The 18,251-nt window shown below is 51.1% G+C and overlaps 1 protein-coding gene across 10 annotated transcripts in view; it reads right to left on the bottom strand.

Moving 5' to 3' along the window:
* Shank2 (SH3 and multiple ankyrin repeat domains 2) overlaps positions 1-18,251 on the bottom strand; it is a 435,523-nt gene that overhangs the window by 160,324 nt on the left and 256,948 nt on the right. For all 10 annotated transcript variants that reach the window (XM_060383254.1, XM_060383259.1, XM_060383260.1 and 7 more), the window contains one exon: positions 8,517-8,592. In XM_060383254.1, coding sequence (XP_060239237.1) covers positions 8,517-8,592 — 76 coding nt within the window. The remainder of the gene's footprint in view (positions 1-8,516; positions 8,593-18,251) is intronic.

Here is an 18,251-nt window from a genome sequence, read left to right as displayed (position 1 = left end):
CAGAAAGACCCCTGGAGGAACTGGAATTTGAGCCCCATTCCTGGTCTGGGGCTGTTATCGGAAAGCAGACTATTCTAACAAATAGCAGCAGCTCCTTCAGACATGCAGGTAGGCAGAACTGGGAGTCTAGGCTCTCTCCAGCAGTCAGGACAGTTTCAGGATGAAATGGAGAAATGAGGTGGGGTTATCGTAAAGCTGGGGCAACCACAAATGGAACTAGGAAGGAAAGTCGAAAAAGTGTTGGGGTAGGCAGCAGAGCCCTGCAGACGAGGGTGGGGAGAAAGGGGTTGTTTTCCATCCCTAGCCCCATCTGTGTGGGTTGCTTTAAAGGGTTGGTTACTCTTCTTACAAACATGGCTTGGAATTTCTGAAGGGAGAAAGCAGCTTAAACTGACAGTCCATGGAGAATGGAGGAGCGGAAGGGTCCCAGGAAGCCAGATGGTAGAAAAGCTATGAGGAACGTGGAAGGGAACGGGAGTCGGGGAGAAGCAGGACCTTCCCAACTCTTATAGTAAAGTGAGTGAGGGGAAGAGGCAGGACAGGAGTACTCAGGCTGGATGGAGACCCCAGAGCACAGCAGCTCGGAGGGAGACCATGGCAGGCGCAGCCTGGGGTGTGTTCCTTGGGGAAATGGCTCATCCAACGTGGAGACCTGTACCCTCCGTATGGATCACCCTGGGAGACTGAAAGAAGATGAAGCCAGATGACAGTGCCAACCTCTCCTTCATCAATGCCCTCAGGGCTTCCAACCCCCTTAGCTGAAAAAGTTTAGCAAAGCATCAAGCCCTGTCAGAAAACACAAATGGAGAAACACACGACATCAAATGTGAGTCCACAGCCTATGGAGCTGGCCCTGTGGGTAGGGTGCTCACCATACACTCAGGCCCCAAGTTCCCATTCCCAGCACACATATAAAAGCTGGCCATGGCAGTGCACGCCCCGTAACTCCAGCACTGGGAAGCTGGCTCCCTAGCCAGCCAGTCTGGATGAATTGGAAAGCTCTGGGTTCAAAGAGAAACCATGACTCAAACAAGGAGATGGAGAGTGACTGAGGGAAACTCAGTGTTGACCTCACTCACGTGTGTGTGTGCGCGCGCGCGCGCACGCGCGCGCGCACACACACACACACACACACACACACACACACACCGTCTCTTTTGTAGGCCCAAACTATGTCCCTAAACATCAGCTACTCAACCTCCACTATTAATCACCTGACCCAGTTGTCAGCTGAGCAGACAGAGGACAATTCCTTCTGTATCTGCCCTGTACACGCCCGGTCTTAGCTGTCTCTTCTTCAAGTCTGACTGAACATAACAGCAACAAATACAAAATAATGGTGGAGGGAGAATCGGGCAATCGCTGTTTTGTACCATTTGATTTTTACTGAAGGCAATGTTCTAGAACACAAGGCGGGGCGAGGGGGGGAGCGCTTCGAAAGAAAGGCAGCTACCCACAGGCACCGCTTACAGCTCATAGCCCTCTGGATTTAGATAGCACAGGCCTCTCGGTGCTGCAAGCACTCAGCGTATTTTCTCATTCATTCTTAACGTGAATACAACTGGAGACAGGGAACAGGGTTGGGCGTGTTTCTGTCTTGCAGAAGGCGACTCTCAAGAGAGCGTGTGTGTGTGTGTGTGTGTGTGTGAGGGGGTGAGCTGCCCAAGGTCACTGAGTGATTCAGCTAGAGAACCTAGAACTATTAATTAATTAATTTGTTTTTATTTATTTTCCAGGAGCTTTAAAAGGCTTTGTGGAGACCGGGGAAATGGGTCAGTCAATACTAGCCACACAATCATGAATGAGGATCCCCGGTCGCCCTACAAAGCGTGGCGTGGTGACACATGACTGTAACCCCAGGGCTGGAGCGCTGGAAGACTGCCACACAGGTGCCCTGGAGCACACTGGCCATCGGCTCTTGCTAAAATGCCAAATCCTGAACTTGTGAGATACTCTGTTGCAAAACTGAAGTGGGGGTTGAGAGACCCATGTGCACGGGACCAGAGTTCAGCTGCCAGCACCCAAGCTGGGTGGCTCATAACCACCTGTCACTCCCGCTTCAGGGCACCTGATACCCTCTTTTGGCCTTCAAGGGTACCACACATCCAGACACACATGCACACACATACACACGAATAAAAGAAGATAAATCTCAGGGGTGGAGAGATGGCTCGGGGGTTAAGAGCACCTGCTTCTAGAGGACCCAAGTTCCATTCCTAGCCCCTATGTTAGGCAGTTCACAACTACCTGAAAATCCAGCTCTGGGGAATTGGATACCGTCTTCTGGCTTCCACCGGCCTACATATAAATCACACACACACACACACACAAACACACACACAATTTAATTTAAAAATAAAGTGGATGGTGAGAGAGGAAGATACTCAGCACTGACCTTTGGCTTCCACTTGCACGAGCACACATGTACTTGTGTCCCCAACCCCTGCTCACATATGTGCACATACATGAACATGTACACAGAGCATACCCAACCACACACACACACACACACACACACACACAGAGGCTTTTTTTTTTTTTTACAGTATCACATAGACAGTCCTTCTCTGGAAAGAGCCTCAGGAATCAGTCCATGGAGGGAGATTCCCTCTGGGAAGAGCTCAGGGCCTGGGTGGGATGGAGGAGGGAGGGACTTGTTCTTCACAGCCTATTATCTCTGAAACATTTTAAATCTTTTACCAAGCGCATATTTCCTATTACCAATTCAAAAGTGTACAAATGATACTTGAAAGCCGTGAAAATAAGTAACTCCAGGTGGCAAGTAGTCACCTGTTGAAGAGGCACAATCTGCTGTCCTTCTCCATCAATCTCCAGGGGGAAATTGGGTTTCCCGAGGAGGAGTGGTAATGGAAGTGGCTCGTCTTGGCACGCAGCCATGAGGAGCTCCTTCCCTTCTGCGCAGGCTGCAGCCGTGGCTGGGCAGCAGTGGCTAGTGTGAGGTGGGGGCCGAGAGCTGGTTCCAGGTCTGGAGCCCTCCCACTGTCTCACCAAGTCTTTCCTGGCAAACCTCAGAGAGGGTGGAGAGTAGAGCCACCTGCTTCCCCTCGCCCATGCCCAGGGTGCTGTTCATTGCAATGTCACCCCAGATCCACCTCCTGTGATGTCGCCTCCTCTGACGGTGAACACAGTTGGTGCTTAGCCTACAGCACTGGGCAGTCTCGTCACTGCTCTCCCTTCATTCCTCTGCCTGTGTCATGTTGGTCAGGTCACAGAGACTCCAGTTTCTCCCCACTAACTGTGACTGCCCAAAGCCCAGGGCTCAGGTCACCATCCTCCGTGCGATCCTTGCTCCCTGACACCTCACATTCTTTGCAGTTGCCGAGTCCTGTCTGGATGGCTGGCTCCCCCTCGGCCTCTGGGAGTTACCCCAAGTTCTTTCTCAGAACATTTGCTCTGGCCTCACACAGCTTGCTCTGGGGCTCACGGCCTGCTGGTCTGCTCTGGGGCTCTGACTGGCCACTCAGGGCAACTTCCTGGTGTACTGAGTGATTTTTGCTATTGTTCGTCTTCTGTAATAAGACCAGCATTGACATGATATAGGAGACTCTCCTGTTGACCTCAGAGTCTTGTAGGTGTGTGTTTATGTGTGTGTGTATGCATGCACATGCATGTTTACCTGTGTTGGTGCAAGCATATGTGTGGGTGAATGTGCACACTGTCTGCACAGGTGGAGGCTCAAAGCTGACGTTAGATGCTGTCCTCAATCGCCCTCCATTTTATTTATTATTGCAGGGCCTCTCACTGAGCCCAGAGTCCTCTGGTTCCTGCTTATCTAGTGAACCAGCTTGCCCTAGAGCAGAGTTCCTCAACTTGTGGGTTGGGAAAGTCCCATGACCCTTTCACAGGGGTCACCCAAGATCATCAGAAAATACAGATATTTACATTATGACTCATAACAATAGCAAAATTATAGTTATAAAGTAGCAAAGAAAGTAATTCTATGATTGGGGGTCACCACAACATGAGAAACTGTATTAAAGGGTCACAGCACTAGGAAGGTTGAGAACCACTGCCCTAGGGAATCCCAGCTCTGCTCCTGAATGTCAGATTACCAACGTGGGTTCTGGGGATGAGAACTACAGTCTTCACGGTGCATGGCAAGTGCTTTATCTACTGGGCCATTAACTCACACAGGACCTCATGATCTTTAACTCTCAGAATAAGCAAATCTTGGTAGCTGTTGGTTAGACTGATGGAGAGATGAATAGGGCAGATTGATATGGGTGGGTGGTGATGATGGACTTATGGCTGGATAGACAGATGGACTGATAAAGGAAGATAGGGATGGAGTCAATGGGTGAATTAGTGGGTGGGTTGATGGATGGGTAGATAGAGGGATAGATGGGTAGATGAATGATGGATGTGTAGATAGAATGATGGTCAGATGGATGGATAGGTGGATGAATGGGTGGGTAGACAGATGGATGGATGGACAGGTAGAAGGGTAGATGATGACAGAATGGATGGTTAGGTAGATAGATGGATGAAAGAATGGAAGGGTAAGTAGATGTAGGGATAGATGAATGGAAAAGAAGATGAAGGAATGAATGGGTAAATGGACAGATGGAAGAATGCAGGGATGTGCAGATGAATGAGTAGATAATGAATGAGGAAATGGCTAGGTGCAGATGGCTATGTGCAGAGATAGATAGATAGATAGATAGATAGATAGATAGATAGATAGACAGACAGATGCATGAATACTGAGTGCATGAATGATGTATACATGTAAGTATGTATCTATTTATAGATGAATATATGAGTGGATGGGGCGGTAGAAAAAATGGGTGGGTGAATGGAGCCTGTTTAGTATACAGCAACCCCTGAGGTCCCTCTGCCCACCTGGTGCTCCATGATGATGAGGCAGGGACCTGATTAATGAGGAATGAGGGCTTACAGCTGTCAGCTCCTGTTGCGATAGCTGCAAAGTCCTGTACGGTGGTGGCCCCAGGACCCCTGCTGTCTGATTCTGTCTACTGTGTCTATTTCTAAATCCCTCTCATGTTCCCCTTGCATATGGAAGAGAATCCTAAGGCAAGAATCAGGTGGAGCAAGTGGGCACACATACAAATACCCAGGTTTGCTTTAACTGCTCCTCTCTTCAGCACTGAGCCTCTGTGCTAACTTGACATGTGAAGGAATGGAAGGGGGAGAAAGCTTTCAACTGATTTGGAAAATGTCTCCATTGAACCTTACTTCCCATTACAATTCTTTAATTACATTAGTATCTGCTAAAGTAATGTAAGGTGGCCTCAGCCGTTGGCGCTTGCACAGGCACACAGTGTCTAATTGACCGGTGGGGTGGTACGGTGCCTGGGTCTCCCGCTTTGCTTTTGGCCCTTCCTAATGAGCTGATGAATGCTCTGCACTGCAGCTGCCCGCCCCTCAGGACGGTTGCTGTCTGCTCAGCCAGATGAGAGATGGCCAGTCTCTAATGTCCCCTCCAGGGCCACATGCGCATTGAGGTTTTATGGCATGGGAGACCATTCTGTCTCTCCACCCACAAACTCCTGGATAACTATGTACCTTGCAGGTCCCTGCCAAGGTCAAAGCCTGGCTCCCTGCCTAATTGCTGCATCTGTATGAGCAAGCTCCATGGCTTTTTTGTCAGTCACAGGAGCAGTATTTTCCCTCCCAATGATGCTTTCAGCAGCAAGAAGTCCACCTTCACCAAGACTCCTCCTCACAGGCTCCCACCCCAGGCCACTGTGAGTAGAAACATCTTGACCCCAGGTGGTCCCAGGCACATGGCCTCACACACAGGCAGAAGTGCTCTGGAGGCTGAGGACTCTACCCCAGCACTTGGCCTCTTTCTCAGTTTCCATGGTTTTCTATCACACTGACAGTGACCTTGTTTTACAAGGTTGCTGAGGATGTGACTGGGGCATGGTGGCTGATGCTGATGAGATGACAGATGGATGGTAGAGATGTGACTCTTGTTTCTTTTATTGAAATGGGAGGCCCAAGCTTGTCTGACTCTTCACCGTGGGAGAGCTGGGCTGACTCCTAACTGTTAACCTAGAGTCTTTTAACCTTTACTCAGAGGCTGCCAGTTGGCCCCAGTTTGGCCTTGCTGGATTGCTATGTGAATCCCATGTGGCTTTAGTCAGCGGTCAGCTGACTTGAGCTCCATCCTGAGGTTTGTTTTGTCATGTGCCTCTGCTGTGGGACCCTGTCCCTAACCCTACCTTGTCCTCTCTGCTTTCCAAGTTAGGTACATGAATTGCTCTGTGGGAAGGTGGCCATGACTAGGGTATACCCACACAGCTACCCCCCGTGGACACGTACACAGCAAGGCCACCTGTCCATGGCTCTGTGCCCCAGACTTGCTTCACCAAAGGCACAGTCTGAGAGTGGCCACTGCCTGGAGCCTTCCACCTTAGGTTTTTGTTCCCGTACACAGAGCCCACTGTTCCCTGCCTTGAGAGCCCTTCAAGTAGCCACGGTAACAGCTTTCCCACTGGGACTTACGGCCCACTGGCTCTGCCTGGGCCTTCCTTCTTAGATGGACATATGGGCTGAGGCTATTGACTGTGGCCACCTGTTAAGGGTCCATCCTGGCCAGGTTTCCCAGAAGTCACTGGCCCTGAGTTCTCTTTCCAGGCTGTGCACAGGGCCAGGTCACAGCTCACACTGGAGACACCAAGGTCAGAAAGGCAGGCAGTGGAAGCTGGCGTATAGACCAATGTTAGAGCAAGCACTTGCCTAGCATATACTGGGCTCCAGTTACTATTCCCAGTTCCCCTAGAAAACAACAAAAAGGGCAGTAGACAATGGAGGGAGACCTGGGGGTGCCTCCACTGTCCCCTGGAGGGGACATGGGATTCTTGATAGAGCTCTCTTCCCCTCTTTTCTGTTGAGACAGTCTCACTAGGTAGCTCAGGCTGGCCTTGAACTCATCACCTTCCTGTCTCAGCCTCCAGAATGTTGGGATTACAGGCAAGTGCCACCATGTCCAGCCCAGCCCATCTTGTTTTTGAGAGTGGTAAAGGACAGGCCAGCATTAACACCAAATCAAACAGCAGCTGTGCTCCTCAGCACATGACCCAAAGAACTGACAGATGTTCGTTCAGACAGGATCACCAGGGCGGCGGCGAGGCAAGCATTCATCATGGCGGATGTCACCCAAGCATCCACCAACGGGTAAAATCCCAGCATCTGTAGGAACAGTTGGTTTACATGAAATTCCAGTGGGTTGAGTCACAGACAGAAAACTCTGGGATGCCGGTAGCTGTGGAGAGGGATCCACGGGAAGGGGTGCTGGTGGGGCTTCCTTCGCAGTGGTGAGGTTTCAGAACCAGTCAGAGGGGGTGGCTGCACAACCATGTCAAGTGCCAACCACTCTGAATTCTGTACCTCAAAATGGCAAAGCACACACTGGGGACTCTTGTCTCAACAACAGTAACCAGGCAAGAGAAAGGGGTTGTGGGAACAGGCAAGAGCTGTCCACCAGATCCCCACGGAGTAGGGAGGAGCCCAGAGCAGGGTGCTGGACCCTCCTAAGATGGCCATCTTCAGATGGGATCCTGATGAGAACTTCTCAGCCATTTGGCCCCATGTCCAGCTGCCCAGCAGGGCAGGGCGGAGGACAGTCATGTACCTTACAGATTTTCCTTTCCCGAGTTACACATGCATCTTTGACTCCTATATCCAGGAAGAACCTACTTCAGGCCAGGCATTCCCTGTAGACCTCTGTGCCAGGGTGGCCTAAAAGCTTTGGCTTGCAACAGAGAAAGGGACAGACATTTCACGCCCAGGACACTCAGCACCATTGCAGCTGACCGGGGCAAAGGGGACAGTGGCCTCCACAGAGAAGCAGCGTATCAGGCTTGGCCTGCCGATGGAGTCACTGATACAGTTTTGTCCGCACCCAGAGGTAGGGGAACAGGACACAGAGACCCAGAAGTCCATGCAACAGGAGTTGCTCAAGCAAGGCTTCTGTGGGAAGAGTCCATCTTGTACCCTGTGGCAGCCATACCACGGGAAACACACAGCTTTGCAGACTCCCAACCCCTGTGAGCCTGCCTGGAGTCCTACCCATCAAGGACAGCAGGATGTCCTGAACAAAATTCCATCTGGGACGGGGCTCCACAAGGATGCGGACACACGCAGGTGGGGTGGAAGACCAGAGACAGGATGGCTTAAATACTTGTGGGAGGACACCCATCATTCTGCTCCAGGCCCCCCAACTCTGGGCCCCCTTCCCTATCTCTATTGCTTTCTCTCAATGAAGCCAGTCTTTTCTCCTCCTTAAAGTATGTTGCCCTCTCACAGGGGCTTCCTCCACAGGCAATTGCACGCAGACCCTGGCTACAACAGTCCTCTTGAAGGTGGTGGCTGCCACGACCCCAGCAGAGTTGCTGCACAAACAACAAGGAGAATCCCAGGGCTGCACAGAAGGCGACGACTCCCCTCCTGCTCCCTGCCCCCCACATGCTCAGGCATGCAGGAGCACCTGAGGCTGGCGGTCCCCGGAAGGCAGAAGCATGCCTTACCTCGCAGCATCAAAGCTGTCATAGGAGCCCACCGTGTAATGCCGGAAGAGCTTCTTGCTGCGGTCCGCACGGGTTTCTGCAGAGGGAAGAGAGACGTCATTCAGCAAAGCCGTATCCCGCATCCTGCATGGGCAAAAGGCTGGGTCTGCCTGACTCGCCCCAGGCATGGTGACACCCACTAGGGACATACCTGGGAGATACGGCTAATTTGGGGGCTCAAGTCTGCAAAATGTGGGGGTGCTGTGAACCTTGAGCTGACCACAGAGCCAAAGAGCTCACCCTAAAACATGAGTGGAATCCTGTGCCCATTCACAGAGGGGCAAGGGGTGCTCTGCAGAGCAGGGGCCATAAGCCTCCAGCCAGGATAGCGACAGCCACCTCATGTGGAACCTGCTAGCCCTGCATGCCCAAAGGATGCTACCCAGGCTGGCAGGCCTCTGGACATCTTGAGAACCTCCAGTGATGGCTTTATCCCAGAAAGACACGATCAGGATGAACAAATATCCTGAGGACAGTTGCCTTCCATACCAAAAAAAAAAAAAAAAAAAAGAAAAGAAAAAAAAAAGGCAAAACTAAGCACACATGATTAACGCTTCTAATTAAACCTCGCTTTCCTGACTCAGCAGATTCCCACATAAGATCGGTGGGAAATGATATGACTGTTGTAATTAGATTAGCAGATGGCACGGGGCTGAGGGGGGACCGCGAAGACGCAGATGCTGGAAACACCACACAGCGCACAGTGAATGTCAAGGTATTTCCCCTCACAGACAAGATTCCCTGCCCCGCCTCCTTCTAAGGTTGCATGGAACTTTGGGAGAAAATGAGCAAATGGCTGAGGTGAGTGAGGTGAGCCTCTATTCTGTTTCTCCCCTCTCTTACTGACACCTCCCAATGCAGGTTACTGAGAGAGGCCCCGGGGCCTTTATTACGCTTAGAGGCAGAGACAGAGCACCTCCCTTCTTACAGAGTGAGCATCCCCTCCTGTTGGGGGAGAGGAGGCATGCCTGAGGCGGGAGCTAGAACTGCATATCCCACCTTCCCTGGTACATGATTAGTTCTCCTAGAGGGATGGATGGGGTGCTCCCAAGCTGGGCTCCCTCCACTGTCCTCTTCTCCTTTCCCTATTTTCCAGCTCAAACCTCAGGCCCCAGCGGGTAGAGCATTCACAGTAGAATGAAGAGGTCCAAGGCTCACCTGGTACCCAAGTGCCTGCCACTGAAGCATTAGAATCAAGATAGTTCCCAGCATCCGTGTAGAAAGCCAGGCACAAGGGTGTGCAAATCCCAGCACAGAGGACCCAGAGGTGGGTCAGCCCTGGAGCTCTTGCCAGCCAGCCAGCCTGGCCTAACTGGGGAGCTCCAGGTTCAGCAAGAGGCCTTGTCTCAAAAATAAGGTGGAGAGCCAATAGAAAGACACTAGATATTGAGTTCTGGCTTCCACATGAGCACACACACCCAAGGCCTGGGCCTGTGTGTCAGAGTGGATGGATGTGTCATGTGTATTACATGAGGAGGGTAAAAAAAAAAATCAAACCTCTGTCATACTGGACTCCACTTTGGGACTTCTTTGTTCCAGCACCTCCTGCTGTCTTCCTTCACTGACAATCAGGGCAACTGTGGTCCTAGGACTCGGTTCCTACTGTGTCTCTGCACCTTCCATCTGTATCCCTTTCTCGAACACCCAAAGCTCCCGCTTACAATGCCTCGCTCAGCCATGACATCGTCACCACCCTCCTTGACACTCACCAGATGCTTCTGTGTACCAGGCCTCACTGTGAGCACCACTGGGGTACCCAGTCAAATACCACCATGGAAACCTAGTGAGAGGGACACACGTGTGGCCCCTCTGCCACCATCAAAAGCCTGGCCAGACTGTGGGTCCCACTATCTTCTTTAAGTTAAAGTTGGAGGCATCTTGGTAGTTTAAATGTCAGGCTGTGTGTTTTACATCTCTAATCTACCACTACTCGGTCTGGTATTGAAGCCGCACAGCATGAAGGCCAGCAACAGAAATGTGTCAACACTTGCCAGAATGTCCCCTCACAATGCAAGGAGAGAGCAATGGCATTTGCAAACAAAACAAGCAATTTCTCTTCTAGAAAATGTACTCTTTCAAAGAGTAAACTGGTGGCCCAAAGTGAAGTTGTCAGGAATATAAACTTGTCACTCAAACTTAACATTAACCATCGATGTGGCACAGCCTAGATTCACCCGCCAGAGTCTCAACTGAGTAATTATCCTTATCAGGTTGGTCTAAGGGCATATCTATCAGGGATTGTCTTGATTGTTTTAATTGGTGTTGGAGGGCCCAGCCCATGGTAGACAACACCATTTCCTGGACAGGTGGTCCTAGTCTGTGTGAGAAAGCTAGCTGAGTGAGCAAGCAGGCAGGCTCCCCCCAGGGTGTCTGCTGCGCTGCCTTGGCTGAGAGCGAGTTCTTTGGTCAGTGGCAAGGAATGCTGCATGGAACAGTGAGCAGGCCTGGTTCCAGGGCTCTGCCTTGAGTTCCTGCCCCGATTTCCCTCAGTGATGGACCATGACCTAGAAGTTTAAAATAAAATAATTCCTCTCCCCTAGAAGGTGATTTGGGTAATAGTTTTACTACAGCAACAGAAGACAGCTAGAACATACTGCATGTACAGAGAAAGGACACTGAGCGGCAAAACGCTGGACTGCAGACGTAAGATACCGAAAGGGCTGTCGCCCTCTGTTTACTCCTGTCTCTCCCATACTGTCGCCATCTGAATTGGTGACAACAGCCTTGTCCCTCTCATGCATAACCCGTGGGCATCCGTTCACAGAGAGGGTGGGGATGACTGAGTATGTTTGATGGAAGGCACCACCGAGACCAAACTATATGCACACTCCACGTCACCCAGGCTCAGATTAGCAGGTTGCCAGTGCCTTCCTTCTCTCTGCCCGTAGGCTGGGTCAGGGACCTACATCCTGTGCAGTCTTCGGGGCTGCAGGATGGGGCATTGCCTCGTTTCTCTGAATCGTCCTCCTGACTTATGTGAGGTCATGAGGGTGGGGCCCTATTGGGACAGTAAATAATAAAAAAGAGAGACCTGAACTGGCAGCCTGCCCAGTCTTACCGCATAATGTCTGAGCACCTGTGGGTAAGGCAGAGTCCCCAGCAGTAAGGGTGTCCACCAGACACAGCCCTTGATCTTAGACCTCTGCTCCACCAGCATCACTAAGTCTGCTCTGTCAGTTCTGGCCACGGCTCCCCAGCTCATCGGGGCTTGCTGAACTAGCCAAAGGCCCCATCACACAAGGAGCAAATAACCGTAGTCCACAGGGCACTGGAGTGCGAACTCACAAGCGTGGAGCACTAGCTGGGCTGGGAACCAATCCAGGTAAGCTGTGCGCGCCTGCTTCATACTTCCCATCTAGAGCAGAGGTGCCCAGGTGTGGCCCTGCTGCTCTCCCGACCTTGTTCGGAGTTCACGAGTGATGTAAGGGAAGGGATTAGAAAGAGACCGGAGGAGCAGGTGGCCAGAACCTCAGGGGTGGGTGAAGGAGTCAGGGATGCTGGCCTTCTGTGACAGGATGCAGTACCCAGGGGTCAGGTCACCATGGAGGGACACTTGAAGGTCTGACTTTCCCCAAGACATCCATGCTCAGGCCACACGCAGCAGGCTAGGAAGGGCAATGAGACATGAGGCACGGCCACCCCAGGGCCGGACACCGCCCATTACTAGTATTGCTCTGAGTTGCTGTGGTCGCCTCCACTCTGGGTAGCTGTTCTGGGCTGGTTGTCTAGGAAACCAGTGGGTGCTGAGAGTGGGCAGGGCCTCAGCTGGGCTGGAGGGCACAGGGCCAAGAGCAGAGAGGGGAATGCATAGTAGAATGTATGTGTGTGTACAGGTGCCTGTGTACACGCCCAGCCACTCCTGTATACATGTTCATATGTGCTTGAGTGCGTCATACGAATGTGTATGTACATGTGTACATGAGAGAGCTTGTGATGACCGAATTATGTGGGTGTGTGCATGTGTTCATACGAGCGTGCGTATGAGTAAAGATGTACATATGTATACATGCAAGCACATAAGATTGTGTGGCCAAGCATGTGTGAATAGGTTCCATGGGCGTGAATACACAAATACATGTGTTAAAGTGCATGTATTCACGGGTGCGTCTTTATACATGCAATTGTATACATGTGCATATAAATGTGTGCATGTGTATGTAGATAAGAAAAGACTGTGTAAATAGGTATGTGTGGGTGTGTATTTGAACATGTGAACACAGGTTAATGTATACATATTGTGTGTGAACATACATGTGGATAAGCATTATCCCCATCATCATCATCACCACCACCACCACCATCACCATTACCACCACCATCAATATCACTATCACCATCAATACCATCACCACCACCATCACCATCACCACCACCACCACCATCACCACCACCACCACCATCACCACCATCACCACCATCACCACCATCACCACCACCACCACCACCACCACCATCACCACCACCACCACCATCATCACCATCACCACCACCATCCCCTAGTCATCCCCATCCCTGTAGCAGATTTGCTTAGCCGTTCTCTGCTGACAGGGTGCTTTGCGAATGATCTGCATCATCACCGGTCATCCGCCTGCTGTGGTCCTCACACAGCACCCACCAGGCCGCCCATTTCCTGCCTCTACCTTGCAGAAGCAGCAGAGGTGGTGATGAGAGAGAAGGTTCTGAGGCCAGACTGGTGGAATTCAAAGGTCAGCTTCCCTTTTGACTGGGAGAGATGGGTGGGCTTGGTGGACCCTTCCCACACTGACAGTGTTGTCACTTCATAAGCTGTATACTACATACTGTGTGTCAACCGCTTCTTGAAGTGGTGCAAAGGTACAGACCCAGGGCACAAGTAAGAAACCCTAGAACAGTCAGCTTGCAGGGGAGGGTGTAGAAGGAGGCCCGAGGCCCATACTGGACAGTGGTCAGGACAGATGTACTCACACTAGGTCTTCTAGGAAGCACTAGCTCGTTTGAACCTGACATATCACCACCCACATGGCTGCTGCCCTAAGAAGGCAGGAGGCCCTGCTCTTGCTTCTTGGCAGACCTGGTAGATCTACTCAGAGGGCCAACCACAGGCTTCCCTCATCCTCCAGGGGTCCATCATTTCCCAATCCCCGGCCACATGTGCAGCTGAGACCAGCACAGTCTCCAGTTCTGGGCACCAGTAGTTGGCATGGGACCCTGACAGGACCCCCGCCCCACCCCCACCCCTCGAGCTTATCTGGTGTGAGGTCCTGGCCCTGCTGCTGTGATTTCTACTTCTGAGGCCTCCGAGGGTGGCCTGCTTTATGAGATGATACACAGGCAGGACAGCACAGGATCTAGGGAGGGAACAGAGAGCCAGAACACGGCTGGAGCCCCAGAAACTTCTTACTTGTAACACACAGACCTCACTTAGTGTCATTTCTATGCTGATGCAGTTTCTCCTCCTATTGTTGATAGCACAAGGGCCTGGACAATACATTTATGGATCAGCCGTGTACACTGGTTCATTGATGGCTGGAGGCAGTGATCATGAGGGAGCAGTCAGACATGGGATGGTTCCATCATAGATCCACATCTCATCTCATCCCTGAAGAGTTAGTCATTTCTCTTTGCCATATGGGGTTCCTAGCAAGGTGGTGGCTAGGGCATACCTGTGAGAATGTCAGATGTGGTCCAGGTTGGTGATCTAAGTATCATGCTGGTCTCTGACCCCACCAGTCCTACCCAGCGACCCTTAGCCTGTGTGTGTGAGACATTGTGCAGCCTAGATGCTGGATAAACTTCCTCCGTGTGAGATCAGGGGTAGTTTTCCGTGTTCTTCACCTCAGTGTGTGCTCCCATTTATTTCTTTCCTTGGCTCTCTGAGCCAACAGATCTCTTTCTAATATTATAAAAAATATGTATGTATGTGTATGTCACGTGTGTTCTAGAGCCAGTGGAGGCCACTGGATTCCCTGTGACTAGAGCCGCAGGCACTGTTGTAGGCCACTGGACATGGATGCTGGGAATTAAACTTGGGTCCTCCGAAAGGGCAGCAAGTGCTCTTAACCATTTCTCCAGCTCTTGGTGGGCATTAGTTCTAGCCAATGTCAAAGCCACTGCAGCAATCCATTATATGTGCAACATCCCAAGAGCATTGAGGGACAGTTGCCCATGAGCATGAAGCCCACATTGGGAGCACCACTGCTTTCAAACCAGGGGCCCCGAGGGACCAGTGTGCATATGGCACAGACATGTGGCAAGAATGCGAACTGTCCTTGCTGTTCCTTGCCTGGCACTGGGGAATGCTTGTTGCACAGTGTCACAGGAGAAAGGCTGGCTGTCGCAGACACATGTGGCTTTTTCAATTGTACACGGCAGGCAACTCCTCTGCTCTCTCCAGTCTGGGCTCTAGCCCTGTGCAGCTACATCTCTATCAGTAGCACCAAGAGTCAAGAGAGATGTGTATAGCAGAGGTCTGATAACAAACAAACACTGAGTGGGGACCTCATCTGGATGAGGCCCAGACTCACCAAGAGGAAAAAAGAAGACAGCTTAGTGGAGAAAAGTAGGGACAGAACACAACACAGGGGGCTCAGGGGCTGGGGTGAGGATCTGACCTGAATTCATATCCCCAGGGCTCATGTAAAGGCCATCACGGCCACACCTGCCTGTAGCCTTAGCAATGAATGAGGAAGAGACAGGCAGATTCTTGGAATTCACACACAAATGTATACACCTGGACATTCTACACACACACAGTATAGAATCCATGCCTTTGACTAAAAAGAAGACCCCTTTGTGGATGATAAAGGGGCAGACAAGCTGGCCAGTCAAGAGAGAACAGTTTACTTCCTTAACTGTATAGAAAATTTCTCTAAGACCTAGTTTACAGCCAGGCCTACGTTCTCACCCAGCATCAGAGTTCTTCATACAGTGGCTGCCCGCAATATCTGTAGCATCTCAGAGTTCAGCACTCATTATCAACCTGGTCCAAATGTCCACCATCTCTGACTTGGACTGGTGAAGTGGCTTCCTGTCTCCCTGTTTCCTGATGATTTGTGCCACCAATCCAACCGTGGTCCCTAGTGACTTTGAAGGAATGGGAGTCCAGCGACGCTACTGGCCCTACCCATTCCTGCACCCTCATCCCCTGACCAGTGTCCCTCTCTCTTTGCTCCTAGAATATGAACTGATTTACATCTCAGGGCCTTTGCATTTGCTAGAATCTTCTTTCTCCACTTCTGATTTCACTGTGCCAACAGATCCCTGGCTCCTATGACAACCTGGCCACGTGGGTACCCAGTATCTCTGGTAAATGAGCGAACATTGGAAAACTGGTACCTCCATCTGCTTGGTCTGGCTGTGATGGGCTTAAGGCTCTACAGAGAATGCTAAGTTAGTGCCCCCCAGAGGCTGCTAGCATAGTGCAAAGAGCTGATCTGCACTGGGGAACCCCCATCCAGCCCCAGACAGGGCAGTGACCGAGAGGGACCTTCTCACAGGGACTCTGGGCGCTCCTGCCTCACACAGAGAACAAGATCCTTGCCTTAATGGATGTTCTGAATCGGTGCTCCTTCGTGGCACACATCCCAGGTTAATTGGGGATCTCCTTTTCCCAGGAGGTGGCTGTGAGCCCTCCGCACAAGATACCGTTTAAGCTGATATGCCCTAAAAATGCCACTCTGAAAAATCTACATAGAAAAGGGGGGAAATCTCTAGAAATTTCATTTCATACACCCCTTGGGACATGTGGAAGGCAGCGACAGATTTCATGACAGCCTCCGATTGTCAGCAGTTAAAATAGCCCCTTATGCAAAGCAGCCAGGAGGAGGTGCCTGCAGCTTGGCAAGGAAGCCCGGGTGGGGCATCCTGGGAGACTCTGTGGCCTCCCATCCCAGAGTGCCTTTCTGGAAGAGGGATTGAGAAAAGCAACTTTCTGCAAGACTAGTACAAATACCCTAAAAGGCTGGACGGATGTAAAGCCCTTTACGCCACAGACATATTTTCTGGAGTGTCCCCCTCTCTTGTCCACTCCCGGACAGGCAGAGGCTATGGAGCACTTAAAATAGCCCTCCCCACTCCTTGTCCTCCCATCTCCTCCTCTTTCTGCTTCATTGCCATGATGGGGATGGATTCCAAGGTCTCACACACGTTAGACGAACCTTCCACCACTGAGCCACACTCCTGTCCCTGAGACAGACAAGACAAACCTGAGCCTCCATTCTTTCCTGTCCTTCTGATCAAAGGTCCTCTGAGGAGCCTCAGTTTCCCCATTTATAATGTGGTCTGCAGCAAAGTCCATAGTGTAGGCATACAGTGAGAGTAGGGTAGAGATACTTCTGCAAACATCCTTCCCCAACCCTGATCAGAGATGCTGGCCAGGCCCCTTGGCCTCCGCTGTTTGTCTAGAAGTCCATTTTGGTATGTCTGAGGAATTTATGTCCCATAGGATACCCTGCTTTGTTGCTGCCGGGGTTGAGAAGGCCCCAGATTATCCAAGCCGACTGGACACCATCCCAGGGAACTCAAACAAGACACCTCCTGCTTCTGGACATCATGCTAAGATGAGGACACATCACTGCACAGCAAGTGGAGGACAGAGGATAGACTAGGGCTGCACAGTGACAGTGCCTGAGACTCTTGATAGTTATGACATGGCCATGCTGTCCCAGTTCCTGGAAGGACCCACGTGCCCTTGTGTCCTGCGCTGAGTGGCATGACACTAGAGGGACCTAGCTGAACTCCTCAGACTGCAGAACGGTTTGTTATTTAGCCATCTCACACTACAGTCATAGTTCCTTCTAGCCGGTATCATTTTAGGTAGAAACGCTCTAGGCATTTCACGAGTCAGGCTCTGCTTGCTGGACCATGCACCCCACGGTGCTGATGAATGGATTGCTCTGGATATGGCATGGCTTTGAGACCCTTGCCTCCTAGCTACACCAGGCCTCACACAGCTATGGCTTTCACACCCACAGATTCTATCAACCTAAAGCATTGTCTGAAAATATTTGAAATATAGGGCCTAGGGAGGGGCTCAGTGGTTAAGAGTACTTGCTGCATTTGCAGAAGACCCAAGTTTGGTTCCCAGTACTCATGTCAGGTAGCCCACAAGTGCCTGCAACTCCAGCTCCAGGAGAATCCAATGTCTCTAACCTCTACAGGTACCTATGCTAACTGGTACGTGCCTACACACAGACAAAATTAAAATTAATAACGTTAAAAAATTGTAAAGACCATACTTGGAGATTACTGTATGCGCACTGAATGCGAACAGGTTTGTTTGTCTGGGTGTTCACCCTCCCCCCAAAAAAAACAATTCACTGTAATAATGTTTACAGAACATGCGCTGCACTGGGTGTTACTATTGGGATTGGGACCCGACCTAAACCATGTAGGAAAATTGTGAGACTTGCATGAAAAGACTGTGACATGCTACAGAAGGGACTGTAGTGTCAGGGGGCTCAGTGTCTGGGGAAAAGGGGGTCCTGGAGCTAATCCCCAGCTGATGCAAAGGAATGGTATTTCCTGTGACAATCAGGAGCCCTGCACCCACTTCTAGATGCCCCCAGGGGGCAGCACTCCCCTCAACCAGAATCCTTGTGCTGGCCATGTGGTTGACATTTTTAGGTTACAGTTGCTGAAGAGATGACCAGACAGAAAACACTGGGTACACAGGGGTCAAGTATCTCCTGTGTCTGTGATAATGACAGGGAGACCCTG

This window comes from Meriones unguiculatus, chromosome 1, assembly GCF_030254825.1.
Source record: "Meriones unguiculatus strain TT.TT164.6M chromosome 1, Bangor_MerUng_6.1, whole genome shotgun sequence".
NCBI lineage: Eukaryota > Metazoa > Chordata > Mammalia > Rodentia > Muridae > Meriones > Meriones unguiculatus.
This window is presented reverse-complemented; position numbering and strand designations above follow the sequence as displayed.